General features: G+C 54.1%; 1 protein-coding gene across 2 annotated transcripts in view; it reads right to left on the bottom strand.

Annotated features, from left to right (window-relative positions):
• The window catches only part of NOTCH3 (notch receptor 3), a 42,398-nt gene that overhangs the window by 5,468 nt on the left and 19,679 nt on the right, over window positions 1-17,251 (bottom strand). Inside the window, exons 18-32 of one of the 2 annotated variants that reach the window (XM_030936934.1) lie at window positions 16,795-16,996; window positions 16,514-16,661; window positions 15,905-16,089; window positions 15,195-15,327; window positions 14,856-15,113; window positions 14,654-14,772; window positions 13,354-13,919; window positions 9,939-10,271; window positions 6,242-6,396; window positions 5,901-6,123; window positions 5,652-5,736; window positions 5,324-5,485; window positions 2,455-2,617; window positions 997-1,301; window positions 580-727 (exon numbers count right to left, since the gene is read on the bottom strand). In XM_030936934.1, coding sequence (XP_030792794.1) covers window positions 580-727; window positions 997-1,301; window positions 2,455-2,617; window positions 5,324-5,485; window positions 5,652-5,736; window positions 5,901-6,123; window positions 6,242-6,396; window positions 9,939-10,271; window positions 13,354-13,919; window positions 14,654-14,772; window positions 14,856-15,113; window positions 15,195-15,327; window positions 15,905-16,089; window positions 16,514-16,661; window positions 16,795-16,996 — 3,185 coding nt within the window. The remainder of the gene's footprint in view (window positions 1-579; window positions 728-996; window positions 1,302-2,454; window positions 2,618-5,323; window positions 5,486-5,651; window positions 5,737-5,900; window positions 6,124-6,241; window positions 6,397-9,938; window positions 10,272-13,353; window positions 13,920-14,653; window positions 14,773-14,855; window positions 15,114-15,194; window positions 15,328-15,904; window positions 16,090-16,513; window positions 16,662-16,794; window positions 16,997-17,251) is intronic. The other variant, XM_010361541.2, reaches the window with a different exon arrangement.

Below are 17,251 nucleotides of genomic sequence, written 5' to 3'. Positions count from 1 at the left end.
TTTTTTTTTTTTTTTTTTTTTTAGACAGAGTCTGTCCCCCAGGCTGGAGTGCAGTGGCACAATCATGGCTTACAGCCTCAACCTCCTGGGCTCAAATGACCTTCCCACCTCAGTTTTCCGAGTAGTTAGGGCCACAGGTATGCACCACTGCATGTGGCTAATCTTTTAAAAAATTTTTGTAAAACCCACTACGTTGCCCAGTCTGGTCTCAAACTCCTGGCCTCACGCCATCCTCCTGCCTCTGCCTCCCAGTGCTGGGATCACAGGCATGAGCCACCACACATGGCCAGATGTGCACGTTTATTATAATAACTTCCAGCAGGTAGAAGTAGAGTGTGTCTGTCTAACAAAGCAGGTGAAAATGAAGTGTCCAGGGGAAAGGCGCCTTTTTCTAAATCCCTGAGGCACCCTAAGGACTAGTGGTGACCCTGCATGACCCTGCAGGCTTCATGAAGCCTGGTTATGTGTGCATCAGCTTCAGTGATTGGGTCTCAACATGGGTATGAGTTTGCACCAACATGACCCTCAGGGCCCAGGTGACACTAACCCAGCCTAGACTTGATTCCTCTGCCAACCTACCAAGCTCATCCACAGCATTGACATCAGCATGGCTGGCGATAAGCTCTTCCACCATGCCCTCTACTGCCAGGCGGGCCGCCAGGATCAGTGCCGTTGAGCCATCCGCCATGCGGGCATCCAAGTCTGTAGAGCGGTTTCGGATGAGAATCTAGGACAGAGTGGATGCAGCAGGAGGAGTCATGGCAGGAACAGAGGAATCAAGAGCACTGCTAAGTCCCATGAAGTCTCCAACCCCCACACCCCAACCCCTGAAATTGGTGAGATTCGGAGAGCAGCTGCTTGACAGATACTGTACTCCCATATATCCCCATTTTCCAAATGAGAACAAATGAGCTCTGAAAGGCAGAACTGGGGCCAAATCCAGGTAAGTCTAATGCCTGCCCCAGCTCCGAAGTCCAGAGGGTGTGCCTGTCTCACCTGGAAGACACCCTGGGCATCGGCTGTGACAGCTGTGTGCAGGGGAGTGCGGCCTGAGTGGTCCTGGGCATTGGTGTCTGCCCCAGCATCCAGCAGCCGCTTGGCCGCATCAGCACGGGCATAACGGGCAGCCAGGTGCAAAGCAGTCTCGCCAGTACGGTCAGTCCGTGCCCCAAGCTGAGCCCCCTGGCAGATCAGGTCGGAGATGATGCTAGCTGATGTGTCATCTGCCTCATCCTCTTCAGTTGGCATCGGCTCCAGGGCCCCCCCACAGAAGGAAGCCAGCATTAGTGGGGTGAAGCCATCTGCGGGGACAGGAGTGTGTTGGCAGGAAGGTAAACACAGGGCCTTTTCCAGGAAATGTTATCAAGGGCACCCCATTAGGAGCTAATGGGACACATGGAAGAATGCGGATTGGCAGATCCTCCCGTCTGCACACCCACAGCCAGGATGAGGATTCGTGGGCATGTGATTTATCACAGAATGACTCCTAGGGCGCAGGGAACACAGGACAAGGGACTCTGGGAGTCAAGCAAGTGTGCAACCTCCAGTAAATTCCCAAAGGGTTATTCCACCCTGATCCTGCAGAGGGACTCTGGAACATGCGTTGTACCCCAGAGTTCTAATCCAGCTCAAGGTAAAGAAACCATCCCCCTCATACTCGTGCATCCACTGGTTAGGAGCTGTCCCTTTCTGCCAATTCATTTGAGTATTTTAAAAGGAAAAAAAAAAAAAACAAGAGCTGACCCCAGGGACATAAAATCCCAGGCACTTCAGGCCCCAGTAGCCAGAGGGACTTCAAAAGAGAGCCATAAGTACAGGCCATTTGGAGCAAAAGCAAAATGAAGCTAAGGCAGGAATGCCCTGGAACATAGCAAAGATGGATCTGAGAGGATCAAACAACATAGTCTGCTACACTGCACACACTGTACACAAGCACTTGTCCTCGTTTTTCTTAGGGAGCCACTTGCATCCAGTTCTCCATTCTCAAGTCCTGGGTAGAGACACACCTCCCCACACCCCCTCCTACTCCCACTGGCTCAAGGACAGGTAAAGGAATCAGGCTTGGTCAATTTGCATATTCCAGCCCCCTGGTCATACTGATTGGCTCAAGGATGAGCAGGTGACCCTAGTCTGCCCAATCAGAATGCATCCTGAGACTTTTGCTGGCACATTAGGAAGGTTTTCTAAGATTGGAGACAAAGGGTAGAGAGGGTAAAACTGAGTCCTGGATCCAAATGTGCCACTTTTAGTTACATGAGTCGATAAATCCCTTGTTTTACTTAAGCTAGTTTGAGTTGGACCTTTGTCACTTCCAACCAAGAGTGTTGCTGAACACACACCCTTCACAGAAGCTTAGAGACTCCACCAGTTCTCCCCAAAACACAGACTCAGAAATAACCTCTTCCAGGTACGATGGGTGAGGAGCATCCCTTTGGGAGGGGCACTGTCACTGACCTGGGCCACGCACATTGACATCCATGCCATCAGCATCTGCGTCACCCTGTGGTGGTGTCAGCGCCATGGCTGGTGCCACGCGAATGTCAGCAGCAACCAGATGGTGTTGAGTCCACTGACGGCAATCCACAGCCTCCTCAGCCCCCATGCCCGGCTCCTCTACCTGGAGGGGCAGGCACCCAGAATCTTAGATCTCACCCTTTGGCGCTGGGGAGAGCTGCTGCTAGGGATGGGGCTGGGCGTTCCTACAGGTTTCTCTTTAGGAGATACACATAGAGCCCTGGGAAATCATTTACCATCTGCTTGGTTTTTTGTTTGTTTGTTTTTGAGGCAGTCTCGCTCTGTCGCCCAGGCTGGAGTGCAGTGGCATGATCTTGGCTCACTGCAACCTCCGCCTCCCGGGTTCAAGTGATTCTCCTGCCTCAGCCTCCGGAGTAGCTGGGATTACAGGCACATGCTGTGTCCGGCTAATTTTTTGTATTTTTAGTAGAGACGGGGGTTTCACCACGTTGGCCAGACTGGTCTCAAACTCCTGACCTCAAGTGATCCACCCCTCTGGGCCTCCCAAAGTGCTGGGATTAACAGGAAATCAATGTGTGCCACAGCCCAGGATGCTAATAAAAGGAAGACACAAGATTTCTTTTTTTTTTTTTTTTGTCTTTTTAAGTAATAAATGGCTTTAATTATTTACGTATATATATTTTTAGAGACTGCGTCTCACTGTGTCACTCAGGCTGGAGTGCAGTGGTGCAATCATACCTTACTGCAGCCTCAACTTTCCGGTCTCAAATGATCCTCCCACCTCAGTGGCCTGAGTAGCCAGGACTATAAGCACACAGGATAAGCAGCTTGGGATAGTATCTGATCCAGGTTCAAGTTCCAACCCCACCCCTTAGTAGCTGGAAGGCTCTGGGCAAATCACATTAAAGCTCTGAGCTTCTCATTGGCAAAATCAGGATGACACAGTCATTCCACCATGCTAAGATACCACCACAATTACATTGGGCCACCCTTTTAATACCTCTGATACCTGCTTTGGGATGGGAAAGCAGAAAGAAAAGTCTGGGCTGGGTGCGGTGGCTCATGCCTGTAATCCCAGCACTTTGGGAGGCTGAGGCGGGCGGATCACAAGGTCAGGAGATCGAGACCATCCTGGCTAATACGGTGAAACCCCATCTCTACTAAAAATACAAAAAAAAAAATTAGCTAGGTGTGGTGGCAGGTGCCTGTAGTCCCAGCTACTCAGGAGGCTGATGCACGAGAATGGCGTGAACCCGGGAGGCAGAGCTTGCAGTGAGCCCAGATCGTGCCACTGCACTCCAGCCAGAGTGACAGAGCAAGACTCTGTCAGAAAGAAAGGAAGGAAGGAAGGAAGGAAGGAAGGAAGGAAGGAAGGAAGGAAGGAAGGAAGGAAGGAAGGAAGGAAGGAAGGAAGGAAGGAGGGAAGAAAGAGAAAGAGAAAAAGTCTGGGTTGAGCAAATTTTATTATCTGTCTACTGTAATAGATGCCTCCATTTCACAACATTAAAATATGGACAGAGGAAGGGAGTTTGTAAATTGAAGTATATGTCAATATCTACTTTATAGGGTCCTCAAAGAGAGGAAATAAGATGTTTCATGTGCATTAGAGACATTCAGTGGGTGCCTCAGTAATGCTAGCAAAGGTCTGTATGGACTGAATTGTGCCCCTTCTAAAAATCATACACTGGCCGGGCACTGTGGTTCACGCCTGTAATCCCAACACTTTGGGAGGCCAAGGCGGGCAGATCACTTGAGGTCAGGAGTTTGAGACCAACCTGGCCAACATGGTGAAACCCTGTCTCTACTAAAAATACTAAAATTAGCCGGGCATGGTAGAACATGCCTATAATCCCAGCTACTCGGGAGACTGAGGCAGGAGAATCGCTTGAACCTGGAAGGTGGAGGCTGCAGCGAGCCAAGATCACGCCACTGCACTCCAGCCTCGGCAACAGAGTGAGACCTGGTCTCAAAAAAATAAAAATAAAAATAAAAATCATACACTGAAACCCTAAATCATATATAAAACTTCCATGTGTCTGCATTTGGAGATAGGACTTTTTATTTAGACAGGGTCTTGCTCTGTGACCCAGGCTGGAGTGCAGTGGTGCAATCATAGCTCACTGAAGCCTCCAACTCCTGGACTCAAGCAATCCTTCTGCCTCAACCTCCCAAGTAGCTGAAATTACAGGTGCAAGCCACTAAGCCTGGTGAGACAGGGCCTTTAAGGGGGTAATTAAGGTTATATGAGGTTATAAATGTGGGACCCTAATCCAATAGGACAGGTATCCTTACAAGAAGAGGATGGGGTACCAGATCTCTCTCTCTCTCTCTTTCCTCTGTGTACACAGTGAGAAGGCGGCCATCTGCAAGCCAGGAAGAGAGCCCTCATCAGGAACCAACCCTGATGGTACCTTGGGCTTAGACTTCCAACCTCCAGAACCATGAAAAAACAAATTTCTATTGTTTGAGTCACCCATGCTGCAGGCTTTTTTTTTTTTTTTTTTTTTTTTTTTTTGAGATGGAGTTGCCCAGTCTGGAGTGCCAGGTTCAAGGGACTCTCCTGCCTCAGCCTCCCAAGTAGCTGGGATTACAGGTGCCCACCACCATGCCCAGCTAATCTTTTGTATTTTTAGTAGAGATGGGGTTTCACCATTTTGGTCAGGCTGGTCTCGAACTCCTGACCTCAGGTGATCCACCTGTGTGGGATTTTTTAATGGCAGCCACAGCTGACTCATACTGAACCTAGGGGCATGACTGCATGAAATGGTGCTTAGAACTGGCTCAGAGCACTTCCAGGCTAACCCCATGCTGGACAAAATAGGAACTGACAGAGATAAGGCAGACTCACTCTCTGGGACTGGGGGACACCTCCAGAAAGAGTGCAGGCTGGCCAGGAGGCAGGATCCTGGCCGGGGAGGAGCAGGACGGAGTGAAGGATTTTCCACCTGCTCAGAGACCCTTGGGGCCTCAGTGGCAAATCTCCTCCTCCCTCTGAGGTCACAGAACCACACTAAGAGGAAAACAGCGTTGCAAAGCTGTGACTGTTCTCTGGAGCTAGGGAGGTGGGGACAGCGGTGATATCCCCTGATTACGCCCATCATCCATTGGGGACCCCACCCAGTACCCTGAGGGGAGGGGCCAGAGGAGGGGGCAAAGCTCAGAAGAGGGGGCAGTACCTTCAGCCGCTTGGCCTCTGGGCACTCTGTGTCCATCCAGTCTGTGCCCACCTCTCCCATCAGGCTCTCACCCTTGGCCATGTTCCTGGCAGACAATGGTAAGAAGAGGGGATGTGAGAGGAGACACTAGAGATGTCCAGCTGGGAAGGAGGATTTGAGGTGGGGGCAGAGGTCTGAGTCAGGTCAAGGCGGGGTCCAGGGCTCACAAGGTCCCCGTAGTCAGGGACAGGGAGTGAGCAGGGTTCTCACTTCATGCCCAGCGCATCTTGGCCCACGGGTTCCCGCCGGCCCTTGTGACCAGCGGCCACGTCCTTGTGCAGTGAGAAGCCCTCGGGGAACCAGAGGGTGCTGTGCTCGCGCTTGCGCCGGGCCACCATGACGCCCAGGACGAGGATGACCAGCAGCAAGACGGCACCTGCCACTAGCAGAGGCAGCAGCGGGACGCTGGGTTCTGGAGGCTCCAGTGGCTCCCCTAAGAGTAGGAAGCAGGGGGCAGGGCTTCAGTAGAGGGCGGGGCTTTGGCATTGGGGCGGGGCTTCAGCTGCCCCCAGCTTGGTCCCCGCCACCCCCTCCCCAAGGCCGGGTCGCACCCCGCACATCCCGCAGTGGGTACGGGAAGTCCAGGCGCTCCACCGCTGATAGCGCTCCCAAGTAGTCAGCAGCGCTCTGGGCATCGGGGAAGCAGTGATCATTCTCAGGCGACTGCAGGCAGAGCCTGTTGTCAATCTCCAGCATCACTACCGACCTGCGGGGACAGCAGGGAGGGACCAGAGGGTTCAAGAATTGCCTGATGCATCCCCTGGCACCAAGCCCCACCTTCCCTCCCCGGCGCCTGGCTCTTCACCCACAGGTTTCCATGACCCATCTGCAACCACCTGGCATCCAACCCCATTGCACCCCCAAAACGTGTCTTGCTGTGGTCAGCAGTCCCCTCAGAGCCGTGAATCCAATGGATATTGTTTTTCGGTGTTGCACCCAGGCTGGAGTGCAGTGGCGCTATCTCGGCTCACTGCAACTTTTCCTCCTGGATTCAAGCGATTCTCCTGCCTCAGCCTCCCGAGTAGCTGGGATTATAGGCATGTGTCCACCATGCCCAGCTAATTTTTTTGTATTTTTAGGAGAGACGGGGTTTTACCATGTTGGCAAGGCTGGTCTTGAACTCCTGACCTCAGGTGATCCTCCTGCCTTGGCCTCCCAAAGTGCGGGGATTACAGAGGTGAGCCGCCATGCCCGGCCTGCTTTTTTTTGTTTGTTTGTTCTGTTTTGTTTTGTTTTTTGAGACAGAGTCTCACTCTGTCGCCCAGATTGGAGCACAGTGGTGAAATCACAGCTCACTGTAGCCTTGACCTCCCGACCTCAAGCAATCTTTCCACCTCATTCTCCCAAAGAGCTGGGACCACAGGCATGTGCCACCACACCTGGTTAATTTTTTTTTTTTTTTTTGGTGGGGGGCATGGGGGGATACAGACTGGATCTCACTATGTTGCCCAGGCTAGTCTTGAACTCCTGGGCTCAAGCAATCCTCCCACCTCAGCCTCCCCAAAGTGCTGGGTTTACAGGCCTGGGCCACTACGCCCAGCTAATGGACATTGTTTGTTTTTGTTTTTTGTTTTTGAGATGAAGTCTCTGTCGCCAGGCTGGAGTGCAGTGGCGCAATCTCAGCTCACTGCAACCTCCGACTCCCTGGTTCAAGTAATTCTCTGCCTCAGCCTCCTGAGTAGCTGGAATTACAGGCAGGTGCTACCATGCCCAGCTAATTTTTGTATTTTTAGTAGAGATGGGGTTTCACCGTGTTGGCCAGGGCATTGTTGTTTGTTTGTTTGTGTGTGTGTTTTTTGTTTTTTGAGACAGAGTTTCACTCTTGTTGCCCAGGCTGGAGTGCAATAATGCGATCTTGGCTCACCACAACCTCCGCCTCCCGGGTTCAGGCGATTCTCCTGCCTCAGTCTCTCGAGTAGCTGGGATTACAGGCATGCGCCACCATGCCCCAGTAATTTTGTATTTTTAGTATACACAGGGTTTCTCCATGTTGGTCAGGCTGGTCTCGAACTCCCGACCTCAGGTGATCCTCCTGCCTCGACCTCCCAAAGTGCTGGGATCACAGTTGTGAGCCATCACACCCCGCCTCGTTCTCTTTTTTGAGCTAATTCCATTCATCCAATCCTTAGGTCTCTGGGTCCCCAGATTAATTCTTCTGTTCCCTTCTCTCCCCACTCCTTTGAGTCCCTCTCATGGCTTCAATGATCATCAATACTTTTATGTCTTTCTTGTTTGTGTCTTTGGCGCCCAGGCACCTCCTTGGAGGCCTTCCCAATACCTCCAGGTCCCTCAGACTCTGCAAGCTCCAAAATGACCTGTTTTCGCTTTGTGTCCTATCGCTCAGTTAGCTTAGTCAGGGGCTGGTACATCAACCACTCTCCTTCATCCCGCCACCCCTCCCCTCCCATCACCCGCATCTCAGTATCTGTAAAACCCACCCCTCCTCTCTATGTCAGAGATCCACCCCTCTCAGGTCTCTGCCGTCTCCGCAACAACAGCTACACCTCCCTTCCAGTACCTCTACCAGGCCACTAGGCCACTAGCAGGATACTTCTATTTGTTTGTTTGTTTGTTTTTGTTTTTGTTTTTGAGATGGAGTCTCGCTCTGTCGCCCAGGCTGGAGTGCAGTGGCCGGATCTCAGCTCACTGCAATCTCCACCTCCCGGGTTCACGCCATTCTCCTGCCTCAGCCTCCCGAGCAGCTGGGACTACAGATGCCTGCCACCTCGCCCGGCTAGTTTTTTTTTTTTTTTTTTTTTTGTATTTTTAGTAGAGACGGGGTTTCACCGTGTTAGCCAGGATGGTCTCGATCTCCTGACCTTGTGATCTGCCCGTCTCGGCCTCCCAAAGTGCTGGGATTACAGGCTTAAGCCACCGCGCCCGGCCTGTTTTTGTTTTTTTGAGACAGAGTCTCGCTCTATTGCTCTGGCTGGAGTGCAGTGGGACAATCTTGGCTCACTGCAACCTTTGCTTCCTGACTTCAAGTGATTCTCATGCCTCAGCCTCCTGAGTAGCTGGGACTAAAGGCGTGCACCACCACGCCTGGATAATTTTTTGTGTTTTTAATAGAGACAGGGTTTTGCCATGTTGCCCAGGCTGGTCTCAAACTTCTGGCATCAAGTGATCTGCCTGCCTCGGCCTTCCAAAGTGCTGGGATTACAGGCATAAGCCACCACACCCACCCCTTCCTTCCTTCCTTCCTTCCTTCCTTCCTTCCTTCCTTCCTTCCTTCCTTCCTCCCTCCTCCTCCCTCCCTCCCTCCCTCCCTCCTTCCTTCCTTCCTTCCTTCCTTCCTTCCTTCCTCTCCTTCTCCTCCTCCTCCTCCTCCTCCTCCTCCTCCTCCTCCTCCTCCTCCTCCTTCTTTTTATTATTAAGAGATGGAAGGCCGGGCACAGCAGTGCAGCCTGTAATTCTAGCACTTCGGGAGGCCAAGGCGGGCGGATCACGAGGTCAGGAGATCGAGACCATCCTGGCTAACACGGTGAAACCCCGTCTCTACTAAAAATACAAATAAAAATTAGCCGGGCGTGGTGGTGGGGGCCTGTAGTCCCAGCTACTTGGGAGGCTGAGGCAGGAGAATGGCGTGAACCCGGGAGGTGCAACTTGCAGTGAGCCGAGATCACGCCACTGCACTCCAGCCCAAGCGACAGAGCGAGACTCCGTCTCAAAAAAAAAAAAAAAAAGAGATGGGAGTCTTGCTATGTTGCCCAGGCTACATATGAATTCCTGGGCTCAAGCGATCCTCCAAGTAGCTGGGACTACAGAAATACATCATTGTGCCCGGCTTTATCTTCCACGTCTTTAAGAAGAAGAAAATTAGCCCGGCATGGTGGCGGGTGGCAGTAATCCCAGTTACTCTGGAGGCTGAGGCAGAGAATTGCTTGAACGCAGGAGGCGGAGGTTGCAGTGAGCCGGGCAGCCTGGGCGACAGAGAGAGACTCCGTCTCAAAAAAAAAAGAAAAGAAAAAAGAAAAAACGAAGAGAAAAACTCTACACATGTCTTTAACCACTCTACCACCATTTAGCAACCTGCCTCCCCAGGAGTCAGCGCTACACCTGGGCAATTCTACCCAAGAAGCACTAGCTCCATCTGGAGGCATTTTTTGCTCGTCACAGCCAGGAGGCGGTGCTCCTGACATCTGGTGGTAAAGGCATTAAGTGAAATGAAATACGCAAGACCTGAATCAACCGCATCTCGCATCTCTCCTCTCCCCGGCCACCGCGGCTCTTCCAGGTGGGATCACTCACCCGATCACCTCGGGGGCCAACTCCCGACGGGCCCGGGGTTCGGAGCCAGGACTGGGCCGGTGGTAAGGGAAGACCATGGCCTGGCCGTGCGCGTCCAGGCGGAAGCGCAGCGAGGTGCGCAGGATGGCGCTGAGCCGCTGCAGAAAGTCGGCGCTGGAACGCAGTAGCTCCTCCGGCGGCAGCAGCACTGTGAGCACCAGCACGCCGCGGGCCAGCAGGGCCGGCACCTCGCTGGCGCAATCCAGCCCATCCCAGCCGCACTCCTCCGTGTTGCAGCCCTGGTCGCAGCGGCCGTCCGCAAAGTGGTCGGCGCAGTACTTCTCGTACACCGGGCTGGTGAGGCAGAGAGGGGCGGGGTCAGGGGTCAGAAGAGAGGATCCCCCTCCATGCATTCACTGGACAATTTTTTTTTAGAGCACAGAGACTCCAGACAAGGCTTGCACAGGAGACTGGAATGTACGGACCCATGTCAGGCTTTCTACAAATCTTGTCATTCCCCGGACAATTTTTTTTTTTTTTTTTTTTTTTTGAGACAGAGTCTTGCTCTGTCGCCCAGGCCGTAATGCAGTTAACATGATCTCTCGGCTCACTGCAGCCTCCACCTCCCTGGTTCCAGCAATTCTCCCACCTCAGCCTCCCAAGTAACTGGGATTACTGGCATGCACCACCACACCCGTCTAATTTTTGTATTTTTAGCAGAGACAGGGTTTTACCATGTTGGTCAGGCTGCTGTTGAACTCCTCACCTCAGGTAATCCACCTGCCTCGGCCTCCCAAAGTGCTGGGATTACAGGCATAAGCCACCGTGCCCGGCCCTTGATAATTTTTTTTTAATTGATTGATTGAAATGGGGTTTTGCTCTGTTGCCCAGGCTGGAGTGCAGTGGTGCGATCATAGCTCTCTGCAGTCTCAGACTGCTGGACCCAAATGATCCTCCCTCCTCAGTCTCCCAAGTGGCTGGGACTACAAGCCCACACCACACTCCAGGCCTCACTGGCTAACTATTAATTAATCAGTAAATACTAACTGACTGACTGCCATGTGTTGAGCACTGCTGCAGGCACAAGAATAAGGTCCAGCCACAATTCCTGGCCCACGTGCAGCTAGCATTCCACTGGGTGAAGACAGACAGTAAGGGAGATACATGAGCCAAATATACAGCATCTCCATTACTCATCAATAAAATCAAAATACAGGCTGGGTGCGGTGGCTCATGCCTGTAATCCCAGCACTTTGGGAGGCCGAGGTGTACGGATCACCTGAGGTCACGAGTTCTAGGTCAGCCTGGCAGACATGGTGAAACCCCATCTCTACTAAAAATACAAAAATTAGTCAGGTGTGGTGGCTGGTGCCTGTAATCCCAGCTACTCAGGAAGCTGAGGCAGGAGAACAGCTTGAACCCAGGAGGTGGAGGTTGCAGTGAGCCAAGATCACACCACTGCACTCCAGCCTGGGCAATGGGAGAGAAATCCTGTCTCAAAAAAAAAGAAAAAAAAAAAAAATATATATATATATATATATGAACATGCACACACATAGTGCTGGATGGAATTAAATGCTAAGAAGAAAAATAAAGCAGAGGAAGGGCTGGGGGTGATCAGGGAGGTGCTCACTGAGAAGGTACCACCATTTCAGCAAAAACTTGAAGGAGGTGAGAGAGGAACCATGTGGGGGAAGGGAACAGCCAGGCAGTAGGAACAGCTTGTGCAAAGGCCCTGATGTGGGATCAAGCCTGGGGCATCTGGGGAACAGCAGAGAGGCCAGGATGGCTTGAGCAGAGTGACTGGGGGGGAAGCAGAGAAGTTGGGGATGTGGAGATTAATGAGGTGGAGAGTTCCAAGCGGACAGAGAGGTATGCAGAGGAACAGAAGGGGCAGGGTGTAGGAATGGACAGATGGACTGCCTAGGACAGACAGAGGGACAGAAGAGGGGCAGAGACAGTCAGGGGCACGCACAAAACAGATAGACATATAGAGGAGCAAAAAGATTGCATGGATGGACGGATTCAGCCCAAGGATGGACAAGCAGGGGTGCAGCGTACACAGAGGAATAAAAGGAATTTTATTTTATTTTTTTGTTTGTTTTTATTTTTTTTGGTGAGACGGAGATTTACTCTGTTGCCCAGGCTGGAGTGCAATGGCATGATCTCAGCGATTCTCCTGCCTTTACAGGCATGTGCCATCACGCCCGGCTAATTTTGTATTTTTAGTAGAGACAGGGTTTCACCGTGTTGCCCAGGCTGATCTCGAACTCCTGACCTCAGGTGATTTGCCCACCTCTGCCTCCCAAATACTGGGATTACAGGCGTAAGCCACTGTGCCCGGCCGCTAAAAACAATTCTTAGGCCAGGTGTGGTGGCTAAGGCCCATAATCCCAGCACTTTGAGAGGCTAAGCTGGGTGGATCACTCTGAGCTCAGGTGTTCAAGACCAGCCTGGACAACACGATGAAACCTCATCTCTTAAAAAAAGCACAAAAGTTACCCAAGACGCTGTGGCTCACACCTGTGGTCCCAGCTCCTTGGGAGGCTGAGGTGTGAGGATTACTTGAGCCTAGGAGGTAGAGGTTGCAGTGAGCTGAGATCACACCACTGCACTCCAGCCTGGGCCACAGAGCAAGACCCTGCCTAAGAAAAAAAAAAAAAAAAAAATGGAGCCAGGTGCGGTGGCTAACGCCTGTAATCCCAGCACTTTGGGAGGCCGAGGCGGGCAGATCACAAGGCAGGAGTTCGCGACCAACCTGGCCAATACGGTGAAACCCTGTCTCTAATAAAAATACAAAAAAAAAAAAAAAAAAAAATAGCCAGGCGTGGTGGCAGGCACCTGTAGTCCCAGCTACTTGGGAGGCTGAGGCAGGAGAATCGCTTGAACCCGGGAGGCAGAGCTTGCAGTGAGCCGAGATCAAGCCACTGCACTCCAGCCTGGGCAAGAGAGCGGGACTGTCTCAAAAAAAAAAAAAAAAAAAAAAAAAGGAATTCGGCTGGGCACGGTGGCTCACGCCTGTAATCTCAGCTATTTCAGAAGTTGAGGCAGGAGAATCACTTGAACCTGGGAGGCAGAGGTTGCAGTGAACCCAGATTGCGAAACTGCACTCCAGCCTGGGCCACAGAGCAAGACTCCATCTTGGGGGGGGCGGGGAGAAAAAGAAATTCTTGGATGGAGAAAGGGGCAGACAAACGGGGCAGAGAAGTGCATACGCAGATAGAAACAAGAACAAGATAAGCAGATAGAAACAAGAACAAGATATGGATGAACAGACAGACGGACAGACACATGGGACACACTGATGGGCAGATAGGGTCCACAGAGAAACAGACGGGGCAAGTGGATGGGCAGCTAGAAAGAGAGGCAGGGCCCATGGACAGACAGACTGGGATGGATGCATAGACAGACGGATCGATCGGGTGGATGGGCTCACTTGCAAGTGCGCTCGCGGCCACCGGCGTGGCAGTCGAAGTTGTCGTAGAGGCAGGCGGGCGAGCTGCAGGCGGGGTCGCAGCGGCTGTTGTTGAAGAGGCGCCAGCACTGTAGCGCCTCGCACTGCCGCCAGGGGTCGCCCACGCTCAGCGAGCAGTCGCCGCCGTCCCAGCCGCAGCCCGGGCTGTTGCACTCGCGGTCGCAGCGCTGGTCCCCGCGCTTGGCCTGGCAGGCGGCGCGCGGGCACCGCGGCTCCTCCGAGACCTCGGGTGCCGCGGCGGGCGCCTCGCAGCGCGGCCCGGTCCAACCCTGCGCGCAAGCGCAGCGGAAGAATGGCGACAGCGGCGCGGGGCGGCAGGAGCCCCCGTGGAGACAGGGGGCGGCCGCGCAGCTGGCGTTGCTGGCCCCCGGCGGCGACCCCGAGAAGCTGCGGCAGGAGGGCCCCGACAACCCTGGGGGGCAGGCGCAGCGCGGTCCGCGGGGCGTCTGCTGGCATGGGACGCCCACCGGGCACTGCAGCTCCCGGCAGGAGCGCGCCACCCGCTCGCAACGCGGACCCCAGAACGGCTAGGGGTCAGGTTTGGGGAGGGAGGAAAAAAAGTGAAGGAGGGGAGTGGAGGGAAGGAGGAGAAGAAATGGAGGAGTGGGGAAAAGAAGAGTCAAGGGGAGAGAGAGGGAAGAGAAGAGGTCAAGATTAAGGAAGGTTGAGACCCGCCCCCGACAACCTCCCCATGTCCTACCCAACCTCTCCCCTTTCCACAACCTGGCAGACACGCCCCGCCACCCCCGGAGGCCACGCCCCCCAATTACCAGCCTCACCCCCCTTTTCCCTTCAAACCTCCAGGAAATTTCGGGGGCGGGGGGTTGTTTCTTTGTTTTTTTGAGACAGAGTGTCACTCTGTCGCCAGGCTGGAGTGCAATGGCGCGATCTCGGCTCACTGCAACCTCTGCCTCCCAGGTTCAAGCGATTCTCCTGCCTCAGCCTCCCGAGTAGCTGGGATTACAGGCGGTTGCCACTACACCCGGCTAATTTTTGTATTTTTCATAGAGATAGGGTTTCACCATGTTGCCCAGGCTGGTCTCGAACTCCTGGGCTCAAGTGATCCTTCCGCCTAGGCCTCCCAAAGTTCTGGGATTACAGGTAATGAGCTAGCACACCCGTTAGAAATGTCAGCATTTTCCAGAAACTCCCTTCCCTTCGAAGTCTCCCCTAAAGCCACATCCTCCTCTTAGACGCCACGCCCCACTACTCCAGAGTCCACGCCCCTGCCCCTCCTCCAAAGGCCGCCACCCACACCTACCTGGGCACAGTGACAGGTGAAGGTCAGCCCACCCCCAGGACCCGGGCTAGGACGGCACTGGCCTCCATGCTGGCATGGCTGAGACTCGCAGGGAGACAGGACAGTCTGACAGCGAGGACCTGAGCAAGCAGGAACATGTAGATCAACCACAGTGGGGGAATAACAGGCGGGGTCCCAGGCCAGCCCCTTCTCCAATGCTTACCTGAGAAGCCAGCATGACAAAGACAAAGGAAACCCCCGCCTGGGTCCTGCAGGCAGTCCCGGGTGTGTGCCGCATGGCAGGCACCTGAGCGACACTCATTGATGTCTGCCTCGCAGCGCAAACCAGTGTATCCTGGGGGACAGGTGCAGCGGAAACCACCCACCAGGTCCACACAGGTGCCATTGTGTAGACACCGGGGCCCTGAGTCCAAGGGTGGGCCTGGGCCGCAGTCATCCTCATTAATCTCGCAGAGCACGCCTGGGGGAAGAAACAGGGGGTAGTCAGGAGGGAATGAAGGCAGCCTCCCATCCTGTCCCCCCAACCCTGGCCCTGGCATACCCAGCGTTCCTGGGGGACAGGAGCAGAGATAGCGGGCCACGAGGTCAATGCATGAACCCCCATGCTGGCAGGGCTGGGAGGCACATTCGTCCATGTCGTCCTCACAGTTATCACCATTGTAGCCAGGAAGACACTTCAGTGGGGCAAGAGAGGGACCCACTCAGCTTAGTGTGACACAGACACAACTGGACATACCCATGAAGATACAAAGAATGCCAGCACAAAAGGTCACACACGGATGTCCAGCGCACTACCAGTAGGTAATCCCAGAACTTTGTGAGGCCGAGGTGAGCAGATCACCTGAGGTCAGGAGTTCAAGACCAGCCTGGCCAATATAGTGAAACCCTGTCTCTATGAAAACTACAAAAATTAGCTGGGCATGGTGGTGGGTGCCTATATTCCCAGCTATATGAGAGGCTGAGGCAGGAGAATCACCGGAACCCGGGAGGCAAATGTTGTAGTGAGCTGAGATTGTGCCACTGCACTCCAGTCTGGGTGACAGAGTGAGACTCTGTCTCAAAAAACAAACAAATAAACACCCCAGATCTACCCAGAGTGACACGTACAGATATACCAAGAGTCACAAAAGCAAAAACTCAGACACATCTAGAGACATACACACACCAAGTCACAGATGCACAGAAACGTGTGCCCAGACACACCTAAGCATGCCCACCTCCTCTTCCCTCTCCTGGGGAGCGCCCCCTTACCTCACACATGTAGCCCCCCATATAGCCACGGCACGTCCCCCCATGCTGGCAGGGCTGGGCCAAGCAAGGGTCCACCTCCTGCTCACAGTGGCTACCAGTACGGCCCTCTGGGCACACGCAGTAGTGGGAGCTGTCTTCATCCACACACTGCCCACCCGCCTGACACAGCTGCTCCAGCCGCACCCCTGCAAAGAGGAGAGTGGCACAGGAACAAAGGTAACCCCATATATCCCCCTTCTGCCTCCATCACACACATCTTCCAACATCCTTGCTAGAACGGGTCCACAGGATCGCACCCACACTCCATCAGGTTGTCGCACATCCTTCCAGCAGGCAAGGTCTCATTACTGACACACACACACGTCTTCCACGCTCACAGCAGCTCGGTCACACCCTGTAGCACATACACCATCCGTGCTGTCTCACAGTGACAGACACACACACCATCCCGGCCAGTTGTCACATGCTCACACACCCACACCACTCAGCCACACACCCCACCATGCCGAATAAGCTCTGTGGCACCCCCATTCGGCTCACACTAGCAGGAGGTACGTGCAAGAGCCCCCTCCCGAGACCCCACAGCCCCGCCCGCGTGCTCCCACTCACCGATCTGGGCTGCGGCCTCCCTGCAGGGCAGGCTTTGGATGTCACAGAGACGTCCGCTCCATCCCGGGGGACAAAGGCAATAGGCCCCAGTCTGGACGCAGCGACCCCCGTTTTGACAAGGCTGGCGGCTGCACCAATCCACCAGCGTCTGGAGGGGAAGCACTAGAGTCAGTACTGGGGGGTATAGGGGGTAGTCTGGGAGAAACTGTTCCCGGACTTGGCTCCTCCGTTCTAGGATACCAGGCAGGCTCCTCCCCCAGGTCCCCAGTAACTCCACCCACCTGGCACTGCGGGCCCGTGAAGCTCTGGGGGCAGGTGCAGCGGAAGCCAGAGTGGGCGGAGCTGCAGATGCCCCCGTGCAGGCAGGGGCGCGAGAGGCAAGGGTCTGCCTCATGTTGGCAGTGGGCTCCTGTGTAGCCAGGACGGCATAGGCAGCTGAACGAGTTCACGCCGTCCACGCAGGTCCCGCCATTGAAACAGGAGCTGGAGCGGAAGGAGTGGGAGGGAGAATCAGGCTCCGCCCCCTCACAGGCCCCGCCCTCCTTCCTGAGTCCCGCTAGAAGCGCTGAGTTCCACTGGTAGCGCTGGGGACGTCCCACTCCCTGACCCTTATCTCCGCAAGAAGCTGCAGCCCCAGCAGAAGCCAACGAAGTCCCTTAGCTCCAATTCACCAGGGACTTCAGCCCTAAGGTGAGAGCCACCTGGAGACCATGCCCTCTCAGGCACCAGAGATTCCAA

Source organism: Rhinopithecus roxellana, chromosome 8 (genome assembly GCF_007565055.1).
Source record: "Rhinopithecus roxellana isolate Shanxi Qingling chromosome 8, ASM756505v1, whole genome shotgun sequence".
NCBI lineage: Eukaryota > Metazoa > Chordata > Mammalia > Primates > Cercopithecidae > Rhinopithecus > Rhinopithecus roxellana.
The sequence above is the reverse complement of the archived record's forward strand: the minus strand, read 5'-3'. Positions and strand labels throughout refer to the sequence as shown.